Consider the following 24,419-nt stretch of genomic DNA (forward strand, 5'->3'; position numbering starts at 1 on the left):
GAGTCTCCTGCCTCTGCCTCCCAAGCGGCTGGGACCACAGGCGCCCGCCACAACGCCCGGCTATTTTTTGGTTGCATTGCAGTCATCATTGTTGTTTGGCGGGTCCGGGCTGGGGACTCAAACCCGCCACCTTAGGTGCACGTGGCTGGTGCTTCAGCCAGTTGAGCTATAGGCGCCGAGCCAATTCATTGAATTCTTGAGTAAAATTTTGGAATGCTCCTTGAATTTCTAGTTTTATATTTGCCTCTATTCTATTAATCTTATTTGTAATCCAATTTCTGAATTCAATTTCTGACATCTCAGACATCTATTTATATAGGGGATTGTCAGTTTCATCTGCCACACCCTTTCTTTGGGGAGGTTGACCTACTCTGGTTATTCATATTACCAGCCACATCCTTTCTTCAGGGGGGAGGTTGAGCTACTCTGGTTATTCATATTACCAGAGCTTTTCTGCTGATTCTGCCCCATGATTATTTTACCCCGTTTGGCTTTTCCCCTTGAGGTTTGTCAAGGACCCATATGGTGTTATGGCCTGAGAGACTGGGGACCTGCTTGTTGTGGTGGGGCTAAGTGGCTCTGTCTTATTTTCAGCTGGTCTCTGTCCTACCCTAGTGATTGAGTTACTCTTGGTTGAAGTCTCTGCTATAGAGAAATACCAGCAATTAAGTTGCCCCACCTCCCACAAACAATAATTGGGCAAGGAAAATCAAACCTTCCCTCAACCATACACCCAGGGTGCCCCTTTGAATAGTCCCTGGGTGGTCTGCCCAGTTTAAGGAGTCCAAATTAGTTGTCCCAGTCAGTACCAGTTTCAGGTGGAAGAGTTCAAATGTCTCTGGCAGCTAGATAAGAGGGGTCTGCTCGCAGCTCAGATATAACTTGCTCCAGTGCTCCGTGAGGGCAAAGGGACCCACCCAGCAGATGGGTTAGTCTGGGAAGGTTAATACCCCCTTCCCGACCTTGCATCCAGTCACTCGTAGTCTCCCAGGTCTGTGACCCTATTAACTCCAGCAGGCAACTGTTCCCGGGGTTTATGACCAGAAATCTGAGTCCGGCAGGGGGCTTTGTGTGTTTAAATTAGGCTGTGAAAGTTCTCTCAATTCCATCCCCTCGCTTCCTCTGCAAGTCAGAGGCTGCTAACTTTGATGAGGAACTCAGCTCTGGGCAGCAAGCAATTAGAGTTAACACTCAGGTGTCAATTCCAGCCTCTGTCCACCAGCTGCCTTTGTCTTAGCAATATTCCCCTGAGGGCTGGTACTAATGGTCTCTTTACTTACAAAAGTTACCAAGTCCCTTCCGCCTATGGCTGCTGTCCGGAACCTTTAGTTGCCCAGAGAGATGGAGCTTGCATATCTGGAATGGCGTCAATTCGCAGCTCAGGATGCCACTGTTGCTGTATGGCTTCCTCTGAGCCAACTTTCTTCTCCTCACTCCTGTGCCACAGTCAGCACAGAGCAGCACCAGCCCTTTCCCCCTCCACTTCTCTCAAGGAGATGCCCAAGTATCTGGACTCCATAGGTAACAAACCTCCAGACCTCAGGGTAGGGAGGAGGGGAATCCTCAGAGTTCAGTGTTGCAGGTGGGGAATATATACAGTTTTATACAGTTTTACAGTTTTATGCCTGGCAGGAGGGTGCCGTGGCATGCCAGCAGGGGTAGGAGGTCCAGTTTTTAGGGGGTCTCTCCCGTAGGATAGAGTGGGAGGATGTTTGAACTCTGCTCGCTTGTTTGCATGGAGTAAACTGCGAGCCCTTTTTGTGGGGGAGGGGACTTCCGTCTGCTTGGTGGTGGATTTTGTACCTTTTGATTGTATTTTTGGGGTCGCAGCTCGTCTCAGGAAGGTTGAAGTGCACTCTTCAACCTTCTCTCTTGGCTCCGCTTCAAACCATCAGCTCCCTTGCTAAACTTCTGTCCTTTCAGCCTCCTTCTGGACAGGAGCTTCTGTAAAAAGGTGGCTGCAGTTCGCCATCTTGGCTCCGGCTTTTACTCTTAATCACAAACTCTCATTTTTATGCTCAATTGCTATTTGACAGGAGTGGTTAGACAGTTCAGTAGGGAAAAAAACAGTCTCTTTAACAAATGGCACTGGGACAGCTGGGTATACACATGTAAAAGAATTAGATACTCCCCACCTCTCCACTACACATCATATATAAAAATCAACTCAAAATAGACTAAATGTAAGAACTAAAACTGTAAAACTCTTAAAACATAGACATAAATCTTAATACTTCAGTAAAAAAAATTGAAAAATTGGGCAAGGGATATGAATAGACATTTTTCCAAATAAGATAGGCAAATGATCAATAAATACATGAAACTGTGTGCAACATCAATAGCTATCAGGAAAATCCAACCAAAATAGGATACGACAGCACACCTATTATAGGATTTGAACAATTTGCAGAACTTGAATAAGGTCTAAGAATTAGATGGTGGTAAATGGTCAGTTTCCTAATTCTGATGGTTGTGATTACATAAGAGTATGTTTTTTGCAGGATTAACATTGAATATAATAGCAGTGATTTGGTATTGACTGCACTTGCAGATCTACTATAAAGTTTTGAGATGGTTTCAGAAGAAAAACGTTCACCTTAAAGCAAAACATTGTTTTGTTTGTTTGTGAATGGACAAATTATGGTTGATCAGTATTTATCAGCGATTGAAAGGAGTGAAGTATTGATACATCATGCAACATAATGGATAAATCTTGGAAACATGTTGAGCAAAAGAATTCAGATATGGAAGAGTATGAACATGTGAATTTTTGTTTAAAAGTAAGAAAGACTAATCTATAGAGACAAGTTCCAAGGTTGCAGAGTATGGAAGTGATTGACTGGCAAAAGGCACAAGAAACGTTTTGGGATGGTAGAAATGTTATTTATGTGGATTGTGGTGCTTATATGGTTGTACGTATTTTTTCAAAACATTGAGCTGTGCATTTGATGTTTGCATCATATTGTATGACCATTATACCTCAGTAAAATTAGAAAAAGGGTATTAACACACAAAGAAGAAAACTTAGAGTAGTGCTTAGTTCTCAGAACATAAACTGGAGACCACAAATAGGCAGGAGTATACCCTTTTGTTGTATTTGAAACTTTTAAATTCATTTCCAAGTATTACCTGTTCAAAAATAGTACACTCAAAATGTCAAAATATGTAGACTTATATCTGACCAGTCAGTAGGGTAGAATATTGAGGCTTATGATTGTGGTTTAATACTCTTTTATAACATTTTTTATTATGATAAAATGTATATGATGTAACACCATTTTTACTATTTAAAGTATACCACTTATTCACCATTACCACCACCATTCATCTTCAGAACTTTTCATCTTCTCAACTGAAATTTTGTACCCTTTGAAGAGTGGCTCTCCATTCACTCCTCCTCATAGCCACTATTCTGTTAATACTTTGTCTCTTTGAATTTCACTATTCTACATAACTCATCTGAGTAGAATCATAATTTGTTCTTTTACATCTTGCTCATTTTATTTAGCATAATATTACAACTTTTCTTTTTTGTTTGTTTTTTGTTTTTTGAGACAGAGCCTCAAGCTGTCCCCCTGGGTAGAGTGCCGTGGCATTACAGCTCACAGCAACCTCCAACTCCTGGGCTCAAGCGAGTCTCCTGCCTCCGCCTCCCAACTAGCTGGGACTACAGGCGCCCACCACAACGCCTGGCTATTTTTTGGTTGCAGCCGTCATTGTTGTTCGGCGGGTCCGGGCTGGGGATTCGAACTCGCCACCTTAGGTGTACGTGGCTGGCGCCTTAGCCAGTTGAGCTATAGGCGCCGAGCCAACTTTTCTTTTTAATATTACAACTTTTTATAAAAGAAAATCAAATAGCCAAGAAGTACAGAATTAACATACCTAAACAGTGCAGTAACTTCTTTATTGTTTTTCCAAATTCCTTCTAACTTCAGGACAGCCAAAACCCATTATTTTAGTAAACCTAACTATAAATTGAGTTTTTAATTTATGAGAGGTGTATTGAATAAATATTACATAATGCCCATCTCTTCTGACTAATGCATTTTCTTATCTTTAATTTTCACATCTAATTTACTTTTAGAATAACTTACTTTGCTCAGTAAAACCAGAGCACAATGTTACTATAAATCTATCTTTTATGCTGAGGGGAGAGAAGGATGGGGAAAAGTTGGTTAATGGGTACCAAAATATAGTTAGGAGGAGTAAGTTCCATTATTTGGTAGTATACTAGGGAGATTATAGTTAACTATAAATTGTCATGTTTCAAAATAGCTGGAAGAGCAGAATTGGCATGTTCTCAAAACAAAGAAAGGATAAATGTTTTGAGATAAAGATATGTACAGCTACTGTATATCAAAAAGAAAACCTCTATCCAATGACCTTGTGCTGTTAATACTTTTCTGCTATAGTTATGAAGACCAGTGATCTAACAAATTTTAGTAACTCATATGCTTTAGACCAGTGTGTGTAATGTTTTGGAAATAGTGTTTATATACTTTTATTTCTAAGAGAGTACAAGTGTGAGGGGAAAATAGTAATTTAGCATTCTTATACCAAGTGATTTTTAGCATTTTATATATGAAGTATTTTAACAGGAGAGCCAAGCTAATTTCTATATGCCTACAGACTTACAGTAGCAGAAAGAAACCTAGAAATTATCTTGTTTAATTTGTATCCAGTTCAATTCAAGAAAAGTTAATTGAGCATATGCTAGGTAGGAAGTGATACAGATTATATTCCTTTCTGAGCTTAGTAAGGGGCATCAGAGCCTATTCAAGGTATTTTAATATAGGACAGTCTGAGATAGTGTGCCAGCAATATGAAGTAAAATGGGACAGTGTTAGAGTAGTTTCTTCTGGAAGGCATTGGGTCTGATAATGCTTCTTTTCACTTTTCATAGTTTCTTTTGCCTTGAAACCAAATGCAAACTGTTGGTTACATTTTAGACCCTCTCCTGCTCAACTTTAGTTTATTTCCTGAATAATGACTTTGATCTTTTATTGTATCTTGGTACTTACTCTGTTTTCTAGTCAAGCAACATAAGATGTCTTGTATAGAATGGTTACTAAGTCCTATGCCTGAGATTAAACAATAGCTGAGATTTATTAATAAAAGTAGTAATTAACAGCCATATGGACAGTCCAGAATGATGTGGGGAAAATTTTTAAATATATATAGAGAATTTAGAGGAGCATACAGATTACTTCTTAATTTATACATAAGAACTTTGTTTGCAGTTTATTTGTGTGTGTCTGTTCTTATTCACTAAGTTTGGAGAAGCTGGGTCTCGGAAAATTGTAGTTTCCTAAGGAAAAAAAAAAAAAAGAAAGCCATATTCTTTATCTTCTAGACTTTTAATGTGCTCGGAAACTTTGTCCTGAAGAGTATTTTGTCTGTTGAATGACTAACTTCTCATCATTCAGGTCTTTCCTTAGACTATACTTATTCTAGAAAGTCTTTCCTCTAATTTTCCCAAGGATTAAGTGTTTTTGTTACTCACTGAGTTATAATTGCTTATTGTATTTGTCTAGACCAGTGTTTCTCAACTGGGGCCTGTCAGGGATATTTGGCAATGTCTGGATGCATATTTGATTTTTACAATAAGAGTTTTCACAATAAAGGATGCCGCAGACACTTAGTAAGAAGAGGTCAGAAATAGTGATAAACACTCTGCAGTGTGCAGGACAGCTGAATTAGTTTCACACATTAATATTTTATATTGCACTTTTTTTTCTTTGAGACAGTGTCTCACTCTCTTGCTCCAGGCTAGGGTGTTATGGTGTCAGCCTAGCTTAATAGCAACCTTAAATTTTTGGGCTGAGCAATCCTCCTGCCTCAGCCTCTTGAGTAGCTGGGACTACAGACACCCACCACAACACCCAGCTCATTTTTTCTATTTTTAGTGAAAGTGGAATCTCATTTTCGCTTACACTGGTCTCAAACTCCTGAGCTCAAGTGATTCTTCTGCCTTGGCCTCCCAGAGTGCTAGGATTATAGATAAGAGCCTCATTGCTGGGCCCTATTCAATTTCTATAAAAACGAATATAGGCTGGGTATAGTCGCTCACAGCTGTAATCCTAGCACTCTGGGAGGCCAAGGCAGGTGGATTGCCTGAGCTCACAGGTTTGAGACTAGCCTCAGCCAGAGAGAGACCCCATCTCTAAAAATAGCTGGGCATTGTGGTGGGCTCCTGTAGTCCCAGTTACTTGGGAGGCTGAGGCAAGAGAATTGCTTGAACCAGAGAGTTTGAGGTTGCTATGAGCTATGACGCCATAGCACTCTACTAAGGGTGACAAAGTGAGACTCTTTCTCAATAAATAAATAAATAAATAAATAAAAATAAATGTATAGAACATATTTGTTTCCAATTAATATTTACTTCTTTTCCTTATAGAGTTTCATGAATAGCTGTTATCCATTTGATTTTCTCCTTGTGACTTAAGGCCTAAAATGTATATATTAAAAACAAAAATACTTATAGATAATAATTTCATATGCACTTAGAGTATTTTGAGAGGAAATAAGGGTAATATACAGTGAGCATCTAGATTCTGGGTGTTTATTATTAAAGCCCAAAAGGCATTCACCTTGGTATGGTGAAGAAACTTCTTAGAGCATTGGCATGGCTACTTTTATGTTCTAAATGAAGCCAATTCTTGCTTTCAAAAGAGTTCAGATAGAGGGGCAAGTGACACAGCCCCACACAGTGTAGTAGTGTATGTAGAAAATACTACTAGAGGACTGTGAAGAAGAGAGCATTCAAGCCATGTTAAGTCTACTAGGCTAAGAATATAGGGTAGGTTTTATAGGTAGATGAATAGTTTGTGTAAAAGTAAAGAAGCAGGCTTGGCGCCTGTGGCTCAAGTGGCTAAGGCGCCAGCCACATACACCTAAGGTGGCGGGTTCGAATCCCCAGCCCGGGCCCGCCAAACAACAATGATGGCTGCAACCAAAAAATGGCCAGGCGTTGTGGCGGGCGCCTGTAGTCCCAGCTACTTGGGAGGCTGAGGCAGGAGACTCACTTGAGCCCAGGAGTTGGAGGTTGCTGTGAGCTGTGATGCCATGGCACACTACCCAGGGGGATAGCTTGAGGCTCCGTCTCAAAAAAAAAAAAAAAAAAAAAGGTAAAGAAGCATACAGAGTGTGATATTTGTGAATCAGTGTGCTTGCTTATGCTTTACAATACTTAGGGAATAGGGACTGTTAAAAGATGATTTTCAGTAAAGATAAACCCATGACTCTCATATAGCTATAAGAATATTGAAGATTTTATTAAATTTATTTGATGTTATAACTGTTTAAATGAAAAAATATAAGCAGTACAGATTTATATGAAGTAATGTTGAAATAAATTGCAAATGGAAACAAAAGTGGGTTTTTCCTACAGAATGGGCAGGAATTGAATTAAATTGGAATTTACATTAAAATAAGTAACTTAAACCTCTTACTTAGGAAGGATTTAGTAAGGAGAAGAGAAAGAAGGCCAAGAACCCTGAGGATATATCTTTATTTACATAGTCCTAAAGAAATTGTGATGTATATCTCTGGGACATTTTTATAATTTGATTGTTATTCTCATTCTTAATAGTGACTCTTGTTCAGCTTTGATTTTATCTTTCATTGACATCTGAAACAATTTTTTTCTTTAGGTTGTAGCCTTTTTGTAGCCCCGCAGGAGAACTTTGAATCCAAAGTTCTTAATCACATCTCATTTCAGGGATATACTTCATTTTAGATTTTTAGTTGAGAAAGACTTGGTTTGGAGCTTGCATGATTGTGAAAAGTGACATCAGTAGACAGAATGGGAAAGAGGAACTCACTCTTAGGTCTCTTGTAGTATTTTCTTTAAAGCATCCTAGGTTTCTGTAATCACATTTCTGAACCAAATATATTCCAGACTCATTGATGGCTGTGCTGCTGTCCTTGTCTAGATTATTATATAGCTAAATCTAAATTGATTCTACTGTTCAGTAATTAAGGGGAAGAGAAATGTTTCCATTTTACTGTTCTTCACAATTCATAGTTGGCATAAACATTCTCCTTTTTTTTTGAGAGAGAGAATTATAATATATTGACCTTATTTTATCTCATTCTTGTTTTGAAGTTCATTTTGAGATAGAAAACTCTGTCACTACTACCACTACCCTGTAGGCAGGAAGTATAATTTTAGGTTACTAAATCTGCTTATTTGATTTTCTAAAAATGTGTACATATGGTTATATTGGTTATAAAATCTATTTAGAGGGTTTTATCATTAGAATTGAAAAGGCTGGCCCGGGCACCTATAGCTAGCTCAAGCGGCTAGGGCTCTAGCCACATAAACTGGAGCTGGCAGGTTTGAATCCAGCCTGGGCCTGCTAAACAGCAATGACAACTACAACCAAAAAATAGCCAGACATTGTGGCGGGCACCTGTAGTCCCAGCTACTTGGGAGCCTGAGGCAAGAGAATTGCTTAAGCCCAAGAGTTTGAGGTTGCTGTGAGCTGTGACACAATGGCATTCTACCCAGGGTAACAGCTTGAGATTCTCTCAGGAAAAAAAAAAAGAATTGGAAAGACTTTTGAATCTTGCATTTTTCTTTTTATATTAATAGCATTTGTGATTTAAAATTCAGAGAAAGATTGAAAAAATCTTACCTTCTTTTTCTTTTTAGATCATCCAATTATGATGGGTTTTGAGCCCCTTGTTAACCAGAGGCTACTTCCACCCACTTTCCCTCGATATGCAAAAATAATTAAAAGGGAAGAAATGGTCAACTATTTTGCCAGATTAATAGATAGAATAAAAACTGTCTGTGAGGTTGTGAATTTAACAAATTTACATTGTATCCTGGTAAGTACAAGTCTCTATTCTGGACTATAATTTTGGCTTGTCTTCTTTTTAATTGATACATAATATGTATAATTTTACATATTTATGAGATATCTTTAAAAACAAAATAGTTGATCACTTTTTGCACACTGTCGCAAGGTTATTCTTTCCTAATAGATTACCTGTTAATGATAATACTGCTTGCCACCTGTTTTTTGATAGCTAGAAGATGAAGTGGTATATTCATATCTATATATATATATAATCCTCAAGGATTTTATAGAATCATGTTTTAGAGATTAAGAAGATAAAGTTTAGAGAGAGAAGATGATTTACTCAGTTTTTAAGAATGGAGTTGAACTCTGGATTCTGTTTTCGAAACCTTTTATATAAATGTGTTTATGGGTATAAGTGTAAGTATGTATGTATTTTTACATATAAAAATAGTATCGTGATATTTGGTAACCTGCTTTTTGACTAATCTCTGTGTGATGGGCATCTTCCATGTCAACAAGTACATGTTTTGACAGTAATGGCTTGGTGATATTCCATTGTAAGCATATTTTACAAGTTTTTTCAGTTTATTCATATTAAATTATATTTAGGTCATTTTCAGTGTTTCAGTGTTACAAACAACACTAAAATGAACACATTTGTAGCTAAATTCTTACATCATGTATTTTTTTCTCCTGAAGATAAATTTCTAAAAAAAAAAAAAGAATTTGCTAGGTGAAAGAGCATGCACATTTTTAAACTGCCACATTTTGGGTTAATCTTTTTTATGGATTAAAATATTAAAAAGGGTTATTTTGTGAATACTAAAATACTCAGGGATCAAGCTTTTTAATTGGTAAGGTTATAGTGACATATATGAGGTTAGAAGGAAGGTAGATAATATGCAAAGTAATAGGAAATAAGTATACTGAAGTGTATTATATAACTGTGCATAGGTAAGTGTTTGCCTGTTGTTACTGTTGAGTGTGTGTTTCATGCTAAAGTATATAACTGCTTGCCCTGTGTCATTTCCTCTGTGAAGTTTTCCTTTTGGGTTGTAGGTTGTCACTGTACTTGTGTACCTTGAGATTATAAAATATCAAGTTTATATTTCTAGCATTTAGCTTCAGTTGATGGCAGGTAAAGATTTGTGCTTTTGTTTATGCTCTTTCTTATAGTAACCTTTTTCTTCCCTTCCGTTAATTCTTTGTCATGAAAGCCCAGCTTAAGTCTTTGTTTCTTATTGAAACTTGTGCTGGTTATGTGCTTCATTATTTTCTCTTTTGTTGCTTTCTTTTTAGTAATTTGCTCTTATTCTGTCATAAGAATCACAGAATCATAACAATAGGAAAAATTGTAGACATAAGTCTGTTATTTTACAGCTAAACAGGGTAAGGTTCAGAGAACTTGTAACCACTTAAATGACCATACTGACATACTAGGAATTAGAAAATAGGGGATTTTTGTTTGTTTGTTTTGCTTTTGAGGCAGAGTCTCAATCTTGCCCAGGCTAGAGTACAGTGGCATCAGCCTAGCTCACAGCAACCTGAAACTTCTGGATTCTGGCAATCCTTCTGTGTTACCCTCCCTAGTAGCTGGGACTACATTGTGGCCACCATGATGCCTTGCTAATTTTTCTACTTTTAGTAAAGACTGTCTCACTGGGCTCAAACTCTTGAGCTCAAGGGATCATCCTGCCTCGGCCTCCCAGAGTGCTAGGATTATCAGTGCTGGCCCTTTTTTTAAACATCAGACTACTACTGCAGAAATTTTCTTATTCTTTTTTGCCACATCTCTTTCTAATCACAGTTTATTATCAGGTGGATGTTAATTTTCCCCTGATTAATTGTAAAGTCCTTTCAAATGTAAACAACCTGTTCACCTATTTCATTCTTTTATCTCCCATAAGGTTATACATTCTTTTTTTTTTTTTTTGAGACAGAGCCTCAAGCTATCCCCCTGGGTAGAGTGCCATGGCATCACGCTCACAGCAACCTCCAACTCCTGGGCTCAAGCGAGTCTCCTGCCTCAGCCTCCCAAGTAGCTGAGACTACAGGCGCCTGCCACAGCGCCTGGCCATTTTTTGGTTGCAGCCATCATTGTTGTTTGGCGGGCCTAGGCTGGGGATTTGAACCCGCCACCTTAGGTGTATGTGGCTGGCGCCTTAGCCGCTTGAGCCACAGGCGCCGAGCCAGGTTATACATTCTTAATGTATATCCTTATTTTATCAGTTTTATTCTTAGTAGACAAATGAACTTTTTTTAAAAAAATAAAACAAACAACAGGGTTAACTTGGGTCATGATAGGCTTCTGATATTGAAGACTTAAGTTGTCTGTCATTATGTCGGTGACTTTGAACAAGGTCTCTAAGGAGACCATGGTCCATTCTAGGCACCTCAGAAGTCTCACTTTGGTTCTTACCAGGGTAGAACCACATCTACCAGGTAGATGACACATTGTCAGTGATCCTTTGGAAAATTCTCAGCAAGTTGCAGGATTTCTTATTAAAGAACTTTATTGAATTGATGTCTGAATGGGCTTTTTTCCTGATTTTTACTCTCTTTTTTTTTTTTTTTTTGTAGTTTTTGGCCAGGGCTGGGGTTTGAACCCACTACCTCTGGTATATGGGGCTAGCACCCTACTCCTTGAGCCACAGGCACTGCCCCTTTTTTCTGATTTTTAGCTTCATAAGAGCTAATTGAGGATTAACAAGTGGGGCTTAGTTATGGCAGACTTTGAACGGGCAGAATCACAGACTTCTGGCAGACACATTCTGCCTGTGACCCACATCAGTACTTTAGCCTTGTGTGTATGAAGACTAAGCAGTAGTTCCATTCAGGTACCATGTTGTTATTTCTTTAATATACATTCATATAAGTTTTGAGAATATTAAAGGAATAGGGCTTTTTGTTGTTTCTTTTATTTATCAAGCATTGCAGGCCAAAGAAAGAGGGAACAAGAAAGAGTTGTTAGAGTCTTGCCCACCTACTACCAGTTAAATATTTCCATCTTTCTGACTTTACTTCTTTTCCCTATTTTTAGCCCTCTGCTAACCCAGAGTACACCCAAAGCTGTTAATATTAATCAGTCCTTTTGCATCAGAATTTTCTTGGAGCTGGTATATTTAGTCTGTTCTTTATGGTATATAGTAGGTTTTCAGTTTTAAATGAATTACTGAACTTTGTGACTGATCTTCTACCTGTCCATATAAATAAACATTTGGCTCTTTGACTCTATATCCCATTCCTTCATTTTGCTTTTACTCTACACTCTGACTCAGTTTTTTACTGTTGGTTCCTGATTATTTCTCTGAATCTTACCTATATTCATAACTGTTCCGGATCCTGTTGTTCTGTGATCCCTTCTGTTATTAGTCACTGCTGCTTAATCCACTGCTCTTATCACTCAATAAAACTCTTAATCCTGTGTTAAACTGCCTGGGTATGGTAGTTCGCACTTGTAATCTGAGCACTTTGGGAGGCCATGGCCAGAGGATTGCTTTACTCTGGGAATTTGAAAATTAGTCAAGTGTGGTGGTATGCACCACTTCTAGCTACTTGGAAGGATGAGAAAGGTGGTTTGCTTGAATCTAGGAGTTGGAGGTTATAGTGAACCATGATCGCACCCCTAAACTGCAGCATGAGTGACAGAGCAAGACCTTATCTCTAAGTAATTAATAAACAAAATAATAATAACAAGCGTTTGCTATTTTCGATATATCTTTGGGATTATCATTAATACAATTTTCACAGGTACCAAAATGCCCAACTTTGAGATTTACAAAATGTGGATCAGAGTAATAATTTATAAGAAGATCCATATATAAAAGGGTGTGATTGTTATATCTTTAAGATTTACAGGGCTCGGCGCCTGTGGCTCAAGTGGCTAAGGCGCCAGCCAAATACACCTAAGGTGGTGGGTTCTAATCCAGCCCGGGCTCGCCAAACAATAATGATGGCTGCAACCAAAAAATAGCCAGGTGTTGTGGTGGGCGCCTGTGGTCCCAGCTACTTGGGAGGCGGAGGCAGGAGACTCGCTTGAGCCCAGGAGTTGGAGGTTGCTGTGAGCTGTGATGCCATGACACTCTACCCAGGGGGACAGCTAGAGGCTCTGTCTCAAAAAAAAAAAAAGAAAAAGATTTACAAGGGACATAGAAAACAACATGTAGGTGTGTAATTGGGAATGATACTTCAAAAAAGTATAAAAAGTTCCATTTTTCCATCTTACCTCTGTTAGATGAAATTAACATCTAAGTTGTCAGCACCTACAACAAGATTTTAGTAAAGGGAAAGATTAATGTGAATTAGTATAAGAAAGTACAACACAAGGGTTGAAATTGATCTGAGTCTTGAGGAATGAGTAGGATTTTGATGGGATTTTGATAATGAAAAAGTAGGAGAAAGGACTTTTCTGGAGTATGAGCAGTAATTATAAACTACCAGGCCAGTAAGAAGAGCATTCTAAGTGGAGCAGTGCCTGTGTGTTGAGTTACAAATTAAGAAGTTGGATGAGTAGGTATGCGTCATTAAGGTTGAACAAAAATCACAAGAACCAAATGCTGTTTAGTAGTGATTAGATTCTAGAGCCATTGTATATTCTTGAGCATAGAACTGAACTGATGCAAATGAAAGTCTTTCTTGTATTAGTAAGCTAGTAGAATAATGCGGATGAAAGGGGAGGAGTACCTTGAGCCAGAGCTTGGCTAGTAAGTATAGAATGATCAAATAAAATCTTTTCTTTAGTCTCTAATATTGATAAGCAGTAACAGAGTTGGCCTCTGCCATACTCTGGCTTACCCCAATAATTAATTTTTATCTTTACTCACACTAAAGCATAGTGGCTATGAATCCATAACTATTATAGATTCAGTTTCCAGCCATCATCGCATCTTCTCTTGTCCTCTGCACTCCTACTTTTATCACCAGAGACATCCTTCAGCAGCAGAGTAACCCTTAATACTTTCCTCAGGCCCAAATAGGGTCTTTTTGGTCCTAAATATTCTGGCAGAAGATTAGGGCTTGCCTTGTCAGGGGGTGACTGCATCATGGCATACTATTAGAAGGGAACTGGAGGAGCCAAGCCTGGACTGCTGGTACTAGATGTGAAGAGGGCATAGTAAGAGAACAATCTGGTTTTTGAAGACTTGAGACAAGAATTGATAGTAGTAGGGGTTTGGAGGCTAGGCAAAGGGAGTGTGGCAAGAGGCCAAGACAGAGGAAAAGCTTAAAAGTTAACATAGGGTAAGAACCATTTAGTCTTGCAGATTGCACAGGAAACTTGTTACTAGAAGGATAAAGTGCCAAATTATAGTGTATGTACATATAAGACAAAGAAAAGTATACCAATGGAAAATTGGAAAGAATATAAACCATCAACTCCCACACATTTAGAAAGAAATAAACATGAAAAATATATAACCTTAGTAGTAATTAAAGAAATGCAAATTATAACAACTTGGTTGAAAATTAAGGTGATACTTAATGTTGATAAAGGGGAACAGTTATCTTCCTAACTCCTGTGGCTGTATCTCAAAAGTGTTAGATTGTGAATACTCTGACACAGCAGTTCTCCTTGTAGAGATTAGCATACAATAGTATGAAATGTATGCAAAGATGTACTAAACCTGAGTTTGTTGTATCATGGTAATCTTCAGAAACTAGAAACAGTTGAAATGCCTAATGGCTGCACTGTCCATTATGTGTAGAATCTGTATCTTAAAGCCACCAAAAAGCATGTTAGAGAAAAATACATGGGGAAATGTTTATAAATGTTGTTATGTTTAAAAATGTATATTCACTTACACAGTCTCACATACACAAAAGAAAACGTCAGAGATAGAGGCATTCAGTTTAAAAAAGGATTGGATGTATGTAACTCTAGCACTTTCGGAGGCCAAGGCAGGAGAATCTATTAAGGCCAGGAGTTTAGGACTAGACCCCATCTCTACTAAAAAATTAGAAAAATTCGCTGAGTATAGTGTCACATGCCTATAGCCACAGCTGCTGGGGAGGGTGAGGCAGGAGAATTGTTTGAGCCCAAGAGTTTGAGGTTGTAGTGAGCAGTGATGATGCCACTGCATTCTAGCCCAGGTGACAAAACCAGAACTTGTCTAAAAAAAGGGAGAGAGGAGAAACTTTGATTAAATGGGAATGATCCAGTAGAGAAAATTTTAATTTTAATTTTCTTCCTGAAAAAGTTGGAATCTGTAGTACAGGTGGAAGGCTTTCACTGTTAAAGAAGGCAAAGAAAAGATCTGGGTGCAGAAGTGAGTACAGTTTGAATGAAGTTGAGGGATTTCCTGTTGGATGGAATAATTTTCTTTGTGATGTGGAGTGGGAGGTAATTTCACTGGTAGAAAGTATTCACTTGGAGAGTGTGAGCAAGGTACAAAAGTTAATTGTGAAAAAGAGTAAAGAGGCCAGAGAAATTAGTCAGTTTATTAGTTTAAACACATGCTTAAACTTGGGGATCAGAGACATAGGATGTCCATAACATGATGAAGAGAAGCCAATAAAAGAACTAGAATGAATGATAAAGACATATCAATAAAGACAACCGAAAAGCACAGATTCATTTCCTCTGAAAAAGGAGAGAATTTGAAACTAGACTGTTCAAAATAATGAAGAGTCATGAGATGATAACCAAAAAGAGTAACAAAAGTTCAAGGAGAAAAAGAAAACCATTTTTTAAAAAATAAGTGAGATTTATATGAATATCTTCCCTCCCCCACTTCCTTCTACTCGGCATCCCTCTGCTTCTTCCCTCCCACTTCCCATCTCTTCTCTCATTTTGGGATGTTTCGTAATAAAGAGACCAGGAATGTCCCAAAGTCCACCAGTAGCCTTTCTTGGATGGAATTGGGGTGCTGGATAGGTTCGCCTTGAACACCAGCTCTGAGTTATTGATGAGCACCATGCTCAGAAAGATCCTTAGGCTGCAGGTGAGGACTCAGTGGAAAAATGTGCTGCTCCTATAGGGATGTTTTCCACAGGGATAGTCATCTGGGCAACACTGTCTCTCTTAGCAGAAGAGGAGTAATAAGTTTTGTATCCCTTATTCTCTATCAGCGTATAGCAATACAATAGATATTTCCAAGCCCAGATACCTATCTTTAACAACAATTAAAACACTTTCTGTAAAAATGACTTTTAACTATTTGTTATATTTTAACTCTGGTAGTATATTATTTCCAGGAGTTGTAGTAAAAATCATACTCTATATGTAAACGTTTTCAAGCTTTTATTTACTCTATTAATGACATGGCTTTTTCTCTATGTATCCTTAGGATTTTTTCTGTGAATTTAGTGAACAATCACCATGTGTTCTTTCAAGATCTCTGTTACAAGTAAGTTTTATTTAGTATCAAAATACTTTAAATATTAAATTATATGTGTATCAACATTGTTTTTATTGATAGAATAAAAGGTAGATGATTTTTAACAGTTTTCCATAGTTAGTGTTATATTTTAATTAAAGTATTGACTTTGAGTATTACACATTCATCAAAATCATATTTTGGTTTAAAATAACTGAAATCATATGAAGTGTCTTTCTGTCTTAGAATTAAACTAGCAATCTGTTAAAGAAAGACATCTAGGGAAATCTCTATTTGGAAATTAAGCAGCATACTTCTAAGTAACTATGGGTCAACAATAAAAAGTCTTGAGGGAAATCAAAAAATATTTTGAACTGAGTAAAAAGGAACATATATCAAAATCTGTGAGATACAACTAAAAGAATGCTTAGAGGGACATTTATAGTATTAGTTGTTTATTTTAAAGAAAGTCTGAAATTAGTAGTTTAAGCTACCACCTTAAGAAACCAGAAAAAGAAGAGCAAATCAAAGCAAGAAGAAGGAGTAATGAAGATAAGAGCAGAGATTAGTAAAGTACTCAACAGAAAAACAGTAGAGAAAAATCATTGCAACCAAAAGCTTGTTTTTTTGAAAATATTCATAAGATTGAACCTCTAGCAAGACAGAATAAGAAAAAGAGAGAAGATACAAGTGATTAATACCAAGAATGGAAGGGGCAATATCACTACATATACCAAAATCAAACTGACATCTCAACATAAAACTACAGACTGATGTTCCTTATGAACAGAATCATAAAAATCTTCAATAAGGTATTAGCAAATCAAATTTAACAATATATAAAAAATAATATACCATGACCAAGTGGAGTTTATCCCAAGAATGAAAGACCCTTTCAACATTTGAAAATTAGTCAGTGTAATTCCATTTACAATCTGAAGTCTCAATCGATTCAGGTAAAGCATTTGACAAAATACAGCATCCATTAATGATTAAAAACTCTCAGTAAAACTTGGAGTATAAGAGAACTTCATAAAAATCCTATAGCTAACATTATATTTAATGCTGAAAGACTAAATATTTTCCTCCCAAGATTGGGAAGAAAGCAAGGATGTCTGCTTTCATTACTCCATTTTTTTTGTTTGTTTTTTTGAGACAGAGCCTCAAGCTGTCTCCCTGGGTAGAGTGCGGTGGCATCACAGCTCACAGCAACCTCCAACTCCTAGGCTCAAGTGAGTCTCCTGCCTCAGCCTCCCAAGTAGCTGGGACCGCAGGCACCCGCCACAATGCCCAGCTATTTTTTGGTTGTAGCCATCATTGTTGTTTGGTGGCCTGGGCTGGATTTGAACCCGCCACCTTAGCCACTTGAGCCATAGGCACCGAGCCCATTACTCCATTTTTACTCAATATTAGAAATTTTGGCCATCACAACAAGACAGGAAAGGAGAAATATAAGCCATGCACATTACAAAGGAAGAAATAATATTGTGTATTTACAAATGCCATGATTTTATGTAGAATGCCAAAGAATAAACAAAATTCCTAGAACTAATGTGTTAGTTTCACGAGATCATAGGAGATGAGGTCAATATACTAAAAGCAATTATATTGTTAATGAACAACGGGAGATCATATGCTGAAAAACTGTGAAGTACTGAGGAAAGAAACCAAAGAAGATCTAAATAAATAGAGAGATATACCTTGTTCGTAGACTGGAAGAATTGATAATTTTTAAGATGTTAGTTTTCCACAAATTCATCTACAGATTTGCAGGAGTCTTAGTTAAAATCACAGCTAGACTTTTTCTCGCTGTCAATAATCTGATTCTAAAATTTATGTAAACATGAAGGAGGTAAAGTCTAAAAAAAAAAATTATATGGAAAGTCAAAGGAGTACAGCTAAAACAATTTGGGGTGGAGGGGGAAGGAATAAAGTTGGAGAACTAACACAGGTATGATTGGCAAAATGAGGGCTACATGAATCAGTAGAACTGAGGGGAAAATCCAGAAAAATTCTTTTTTAAAAAAAAATATTTGTCCACATGTCAAATATATTAGCAGTAGAGTATAAATGTCTAAATATAACAACAAAAAAATTAATTGGTCCTTTCTTAATTGACCAGTGTGGCCAAGTGACTGATCAATAATATAGTCAATTTTTAATAGAATCACAAGTAAATGAGTGAAGAAATAACAAATGCTATAAGAACAGTTGGACAGGCTTATGAAAAAAATTGACTCAGAATAAACCTGAATATAAAATGGAAAAATAAAAAACTTAGAAGAAAGGCTAGGAGAAAATCTTTGTAATCTTAGGGACTGCAGAGAGTTCTTAGGGTTAACATCAAAAGCACAGTTTATTAAAAAAAAAAAAACAATAAAAACAACTTGGTACATCTAAAACTTATTCTGGGAAAAATAAACTGTATAGAAAATGAAGAAATTGTATTTTCTCACAGTGGGAGAAAATATTTGCTAATCATATGTCTGATAAAGAACTTACATCTAAAACACATAAAGAATAATATAAACTTAATAAGAAAACATATAACCCAATTTTATAAATGGACAAAAGACTTGAAATTCAATATGAAAGGGTATTCAACACAGTTAATATTGGGGAAATGCAAATTAAATCACAATGAACTACTGTCCACCTTTCAGAATATCTTTTTTTTTGAGACAGAGCCTCAAGCTATCCCCCTGGGTAGAGTGCCATGGCTTCACTGCTCACAGCAACCTCCAACTCCTGGGCTCAAGCGAGTTTCCTGCCTCAGCCTCCCAAGTAGCTGGGACCACAGGCGCCCGCCACAATGCCCGGCTATTTTTTGGTTGCAGCCATTATTGTTGTTTGGTGGCCCGGGCTGGATTCGAACCCGCCACCTTAGGTGTACGTGGCTGGCGCCTTAGCCGCTTGAGCCACAGGCACCGAGCCCAGAATATCTTTTTTATTTTAAAAAAGAAATCTGGCAATGCTAGATGTTGATGAAGATTTATTTATGATGGGAATGTGATTTGGTTAAGACACTCTGACAGATTTTTATAAAATTAAACATCATACTTCTTCCTAGTTGATTGATGGCCTAGGGGAAGTGAAATCCAACATTCTTCTAGAAACCTCTGTGTGTTTAGAGGTTTAGAGGTGTTATTTTCCTGATTATCACCAAAACTGAGACAACCCAAGTGTCTTGAACTGGTGAAAGGATAAACATAGTGTGGTACATGTCCTTGGTGGCTCACAAACAAAAAGAGATGAATCTCAACTGCATTATACTGGGTGAAAGAAGCTAGGCTCAAAGGCTGTATGATTTCATTTTAATGATATTTAAGAAACAGTAAAATGATAGAGTTGGATAATCCAGTAGATAATAATTGTCAGGGATTTGGAGTGGGAGAAGGCTTGATTACAAAGGGATCACATGAGTGAATGTTTATGGCGTGGTGCTAATCATATTATCTGTACTATTTATAAGAAGTATACTCATGTTACAATAATGACAAATCTTTGTGACAGCATTACTAATATATGATATTTGTTTTAAGACCACTTTCCTGGTGGATAACAAAAAAGTCTTTGGAACTCATCTCATGCAAGACATGGTGAAAGATGCACTTCGGTCTTTTGTCAGTCCTCCGGTGCTTTCCCCCAAGTGAGTATTAGAAGACATCTTACAGTGTGTGTTCCTTTAAAAGTTCACCTTCTCTATAGTCCTTTAGAATCAAAGCCTAAAAATGATTTGCAGGCAGAATGGGAACCAAATACTCCATTCTTGGCAAGGGAAAACACTCCCAGAAAAAGGGGAAAATAAAATAATAAGCTGAGCAAGGTAGAACAAAGAAAAGTCAGCTAGTTTACCTTTAAACCAACCACTGCTAAATTTGTTATCTGAGCAGTTTCCTTGAAGCCTGACCTATGAGGGATACAGCTTGCAATCATCCCTACTGGGTCTGTGAACACTCTGAAGTAACAATGGCCACAGAAGATGCTATGTGCAAGCTTTAGCAAGAAACGTATAACTAGGCCATCCCCTGCCCAGTCAACAACCAAAACAAATACCCATTATGGAGATTTGTATTTGGCCAAGGCAGAGATCAAGGAACAGCCCTAAAATATGAGTAAGAGGACTTAAATCCCTTATCACAGAGGAAGGGGCCTCTGCAGTGGTGAGGAGAGGAAAATTCCTCTTTCCCACTGATTCTTCAGAGGACCAGTGGTGTCTTAATCCACAGTGAACTAGCCGGGTTAACACCCCCTTAGGAATCTGTATGTGACCGCAGACGGGAGGCTGCCCCCACACAAGGCTCAGGTTCCAGATTTCTCAAGACTGCTCAGACCCTTAAAAGTTAATGATTATAGGTGCGGCACCTGTGGCTCAAGCAGCTAAGGCACCAGCCACATACACCTGAGCTGGTGGGTTTGAATCCAGCCTAGGCCCGCCAAGCCAAACAGCAATGACGGCTGCAACCAAAAAATAGCTGGCCGTTGTGGCAGGCGCCTGTAGTCACAGCTACTTGGGAGGCGAAGGCAGGAGAATCACTTGAGCCCCACAGTTGGAGGTTGCTGTGAAGTGTGATGCCACAGCACTCTACCCAAGGGGACAGTTTGAGGCTCTACCTCAAAAAAAAAAAGTTAATAATTATAGAAACAATAAGAGCTAATATGCTTGCTCAGAGAAACTGCTCATGTCTTTGTTCCCTTCCTTAGCTTACCCTTTGGGCTTATTAGCAAATAACCTTCAATAAAAGCTAAGTGAAACAAACACTTAGGGCCACTCTCTGAAACCCCATAAATGGGCAGTGGTCCCCTGTGCTCCCCACCTTTGAAAATTCTGTTCTGTGTGTCTTTTCTCTTTGTTTCTCGTGGTTTCTAACTTTACATTTCTTCAGTCAACCCCCACCAGGTCCACAGGTCTTAACAGACCCTGTCCCTGGGGTGGGTGCCCACATTGATTAAAATCAAGTCTCCGGGGCAGCACCTGTGGCTCAGTGGGTTGGGCACTGGACCCATATACTGAGGCTAGTGGGTTCAAACTCAGCTCTGGCCAAATTGCAACAAAAACAAAAAAAATAGCCAGGCCTTGTGGCAGGCGCCTATAGTCCCAGCTACTCGGGAGGCTGAGGCAAGAGAATTACCTAAGCCCAGGAGTTGAAGGTTGCTATCAGCTATGACCCCATAGCACTCTACTGAGGGCAATAAAGTGAGACTCTGACTCTTTAGAAATAAAATTAAGTCTCCATATAAAAATAACTTGATCATGTTAAAATTAATTGATCTCTGCCACATTGTTTAGATTAGAATTAAGGTTTTTGTGAAGTTGGCATTAGGTTCAATGTGAGAAAGTGGGAGTTATCAGAAATCAGTTCTTGTCCTGAACCCTTTGTGCAAAGCACTGTGTCAGCCACTTTGGCTTCTGAATGATCAGTCTAGAAAAAAAATGAAGGTAATTGATCCTTAAACTGTGCTCTGGTAGAGGCACTGCCCGGGAAACATGCTGCCCTAAAAAGTATTAAATGCAGAAAGAATCCTAATTTGAGTTGAATGTTTCGAGAAATGAGTTGGGCTTTTCCAGTGGGAAAGGAAGAAAGAAGTTAATATTTTTTGGCAAAGAAACCAGCATCTGTGAAGACATGGGAGTTTGAAATGTATTTTGAGAGCAGTTAGTAGTTCAGGGTTCTTACCAACAATTTGTTGAAAATAAGTCATGCCACATCTCATGTAAAACTCCCGTGGTTGCTTCCTGTCTTGGGTTGTAAGCAGACCCTGAAGCCAAGATTTATATAAATATAATTTGGAAAGTCTTCTCAGGAAAAACCAGTGGGGTTGTCTGGCAAGCAGGATATGTAAAGAAAGAGAGCCATGCTAAGGTGCACTCTGGAAAAAGTTACTTCTACTCAGTCCTGCAGGGAGCTCTGAACAGTGTAGGTTATACTTAAGAGTTGTCCTTATCACGGACAAAGAGCTTGAGAAATTAGTACATATGCCTGTCAGGTAAGGACCAAAGTTGGGAGGATGTAAGTAACCAGGCTTTGCCAGAGTTGGTTACATTCCTTATTTCATTTGCAATAAATGCCAAGGTCTTTATGATTGAGTCTATTAAGGCCCAGTTATGTTCTGGTTTAGATGCCTGTCCTGTCACCTCTCTCACCTCATCGATTCCTGCTCTCTCCCTCAGCTCCTTTGCCCCAGTCATAGTGGCCTCCTTGCTATTCTAGGGAACATACTGGCTCTCTCTCACCCTAGTCTTTACACAGGGTGTGGAGAATAGGGGGCATTTTCTCCAAACATCTCCAGGGCTGACTTCCTCACCACTTTCCAGTCTTTTCAGTGTTAACCTTGGTAAGAGACACCTGACCACCCTGTTTAAAAATTGCAATCCCCACTCCCACCAACACTCCATTTTTCTCTTCTAAAACAATTATCTTCTTGTATAGGTATGATTTTCTTCCTTACGTTTATTTTCAGTCTTCTACTCTCCTTACCCCTCAAACAGAATATAAACTCCACAAGGTCAGGGCAGGTAGTTTTGGCTGTTTTATATAGCAACAGCTAAATGTTTTGACTGATATATATTATAGATGCTGGAATAATATCTTGCACATAGTAAGCACTAGTAAATATTTGTTGAGTGAATAAACAAACAAATGGGAGTTTGGTAGTAAGATAGTTTAAGATGAGACCTGGGTAGAATCTTGAATGCTTTGGTAAGGTTTGGTCTTTATTTTGTGGTCAGTGAGGAACTACGTAAGTCTTTTAGGAGAGAGTTGGCACAGTTGGGTGTGTATTTTCTTATAGGAAGCAAACGTAGTGCAAAGGAGTGATAATGGAAGCAAAATAGGCTGGTTCATTTGTACAGGTACAGGTTACAGGTGATGAAGGATTAAACTCCTTTTGGCCTTTTTTTATAAAAAGGTTGATGACATAAGTAATATATGATCACATTTAAAATTTCAACCAATACTAAAAAAAAATTTTTTTGACCAATACAGAAAAATATGTGAGAGATGGAAAAACAAATTACATGAAATCTTACCTTTGAGATAACTACATCTTATGACCACTTAAGATATTTTTGTGTATAAAGATATGCATGTATATAACTGGAATCACATTCATCAGACTTTTTTTGCTATTGCTTTTTTGTGTGCTTTTAAGACTAGAGTCTCACTGCATTGCCCAGGCTGGATTTGAATTCTGGGCTCAAGTGATCCTCATACTTCAGTATCCCTGTAACTAGGACTACAGGCATACATGCACCCAGCTTATCATAAACTTTTAAATTACTTTTTGTGGCTTGCTTTTTAAATCTTGTTAATTTAAAAAATGTATTTTCATTTTAAAATTGTTTATCTTTTTTCACTCAAAGACACATGATGGCTTTCTGTCTCAAATTACCTGATGGTAGATCTAACTGATGGCTGCCAAGTATTGCATAAATAAAGTATCGCTTATCCAAAATGCTTTGGACCAGAAGTGTTTCAGATTTAGATTTGGAATATTTGCATATACATAATGAGATATCTTGGCGATGGGACCTATATCTAACCATGAAATTCATTTATGTTTCATAGGCATCTTAAACACAAAGTAAGAAGTAATTTCATACAATATTTATAACAATTCTGTGCATGAAACAGTTTGTGTACATTGAACCACCAGAAAGCAAAGGTGTCACTATCTCATGTTGGCACTCAAAAAAATTTCAGCTTTTGGAGCATTTCAAATTTTGGATTTTCAATTAGGGATACTCATCCTGTATGAATGTATTCTAAGGAGGGTGTTACTGGGTAGTATTTTTTTGTGTTTTTCTAAACAGTCTCACTCTGTCAACATGGGTAGTGTGCCATGGCATCATAGCTCACAGCAACCTCAAACTCTTGGGCTCAAGGGATCCTCTTGCCTCAGCTTCCCAAGTAGCTGAGACTATAGGCACCCACCACACTGCCCAGCTCATTTTTCTATTTTTAGTAGAAACAGGGTCTCGCTCTTGCACAGAATGGTCTCAAACTCCTGAGCTCTGGTGATCCACCTGCCTCAGCCTCCTAAAGTGCTAAGATTGCAGGCATAAGCCACTATACCTGGCCATCTGTGTAGTTTTAATTTTAACAGATGCTGCCAGTTCTAAACTGATCATGACAGTTTATATTTCCACCAACAGTGTACAAGGTACTCTCTCCATACATCCTGACCAGCAGTAGGTGTTAATAATCCATTTTCATTTTCTCTCGTGTTGAGAGATAAATGATAATTCATGTTAATTTCACCCCTAGTTAGTATATTTATTGGATATTTATAATTT

General features: G+C 38.0%; 1 protein-coding gene across 2 annotated transcripts in view; it reads left to right on the forward strand.

Moving 5' to 3' along the window:
* NAA35 (N(alpha)-acetyltransferase 35, NatC auxiliary subunit) overlaps window positions 1-24,419 on the forward strand; it is a 101,432-nt gene that overhangs the window by 52,841 nt on the left and 24,172 nt on the right. For both annotated transcript variants that reach the window (XM_003782990.3, XM_023508328.1), the window contains exons 12-14: window positions 8,657-8,835; window positions 16,094-16,153; window positions 19,666-19,772. In XM_003782990.3, coding sequence (XP_003783038.1) covers window positions 8,657-8,835; window positions 16,094-16,153; window positions 19,666-19,772 — 346 coding nt within the window. The remainder of the gene's footprint in view (window positions 1-8,656; window positions 8,836-16,093; window positions 16,154-19,665; window positions 19,773-24,419) is intronic.

Source organism: Otolemur garnettii, unplaced genomic scaffold (assembly GCF_000181295.1).
Source record: "Otolemur garnettii isolate 467f Iridium unplaced genomic scaffold, OtoGar3 scaffold00006, whole genome shotgun sequence".
NCBI lineage: Eukaryota > Metazoa > Chordata > Mammalia > Primates > Galagidae > Otolemur > Otolemur garnettii.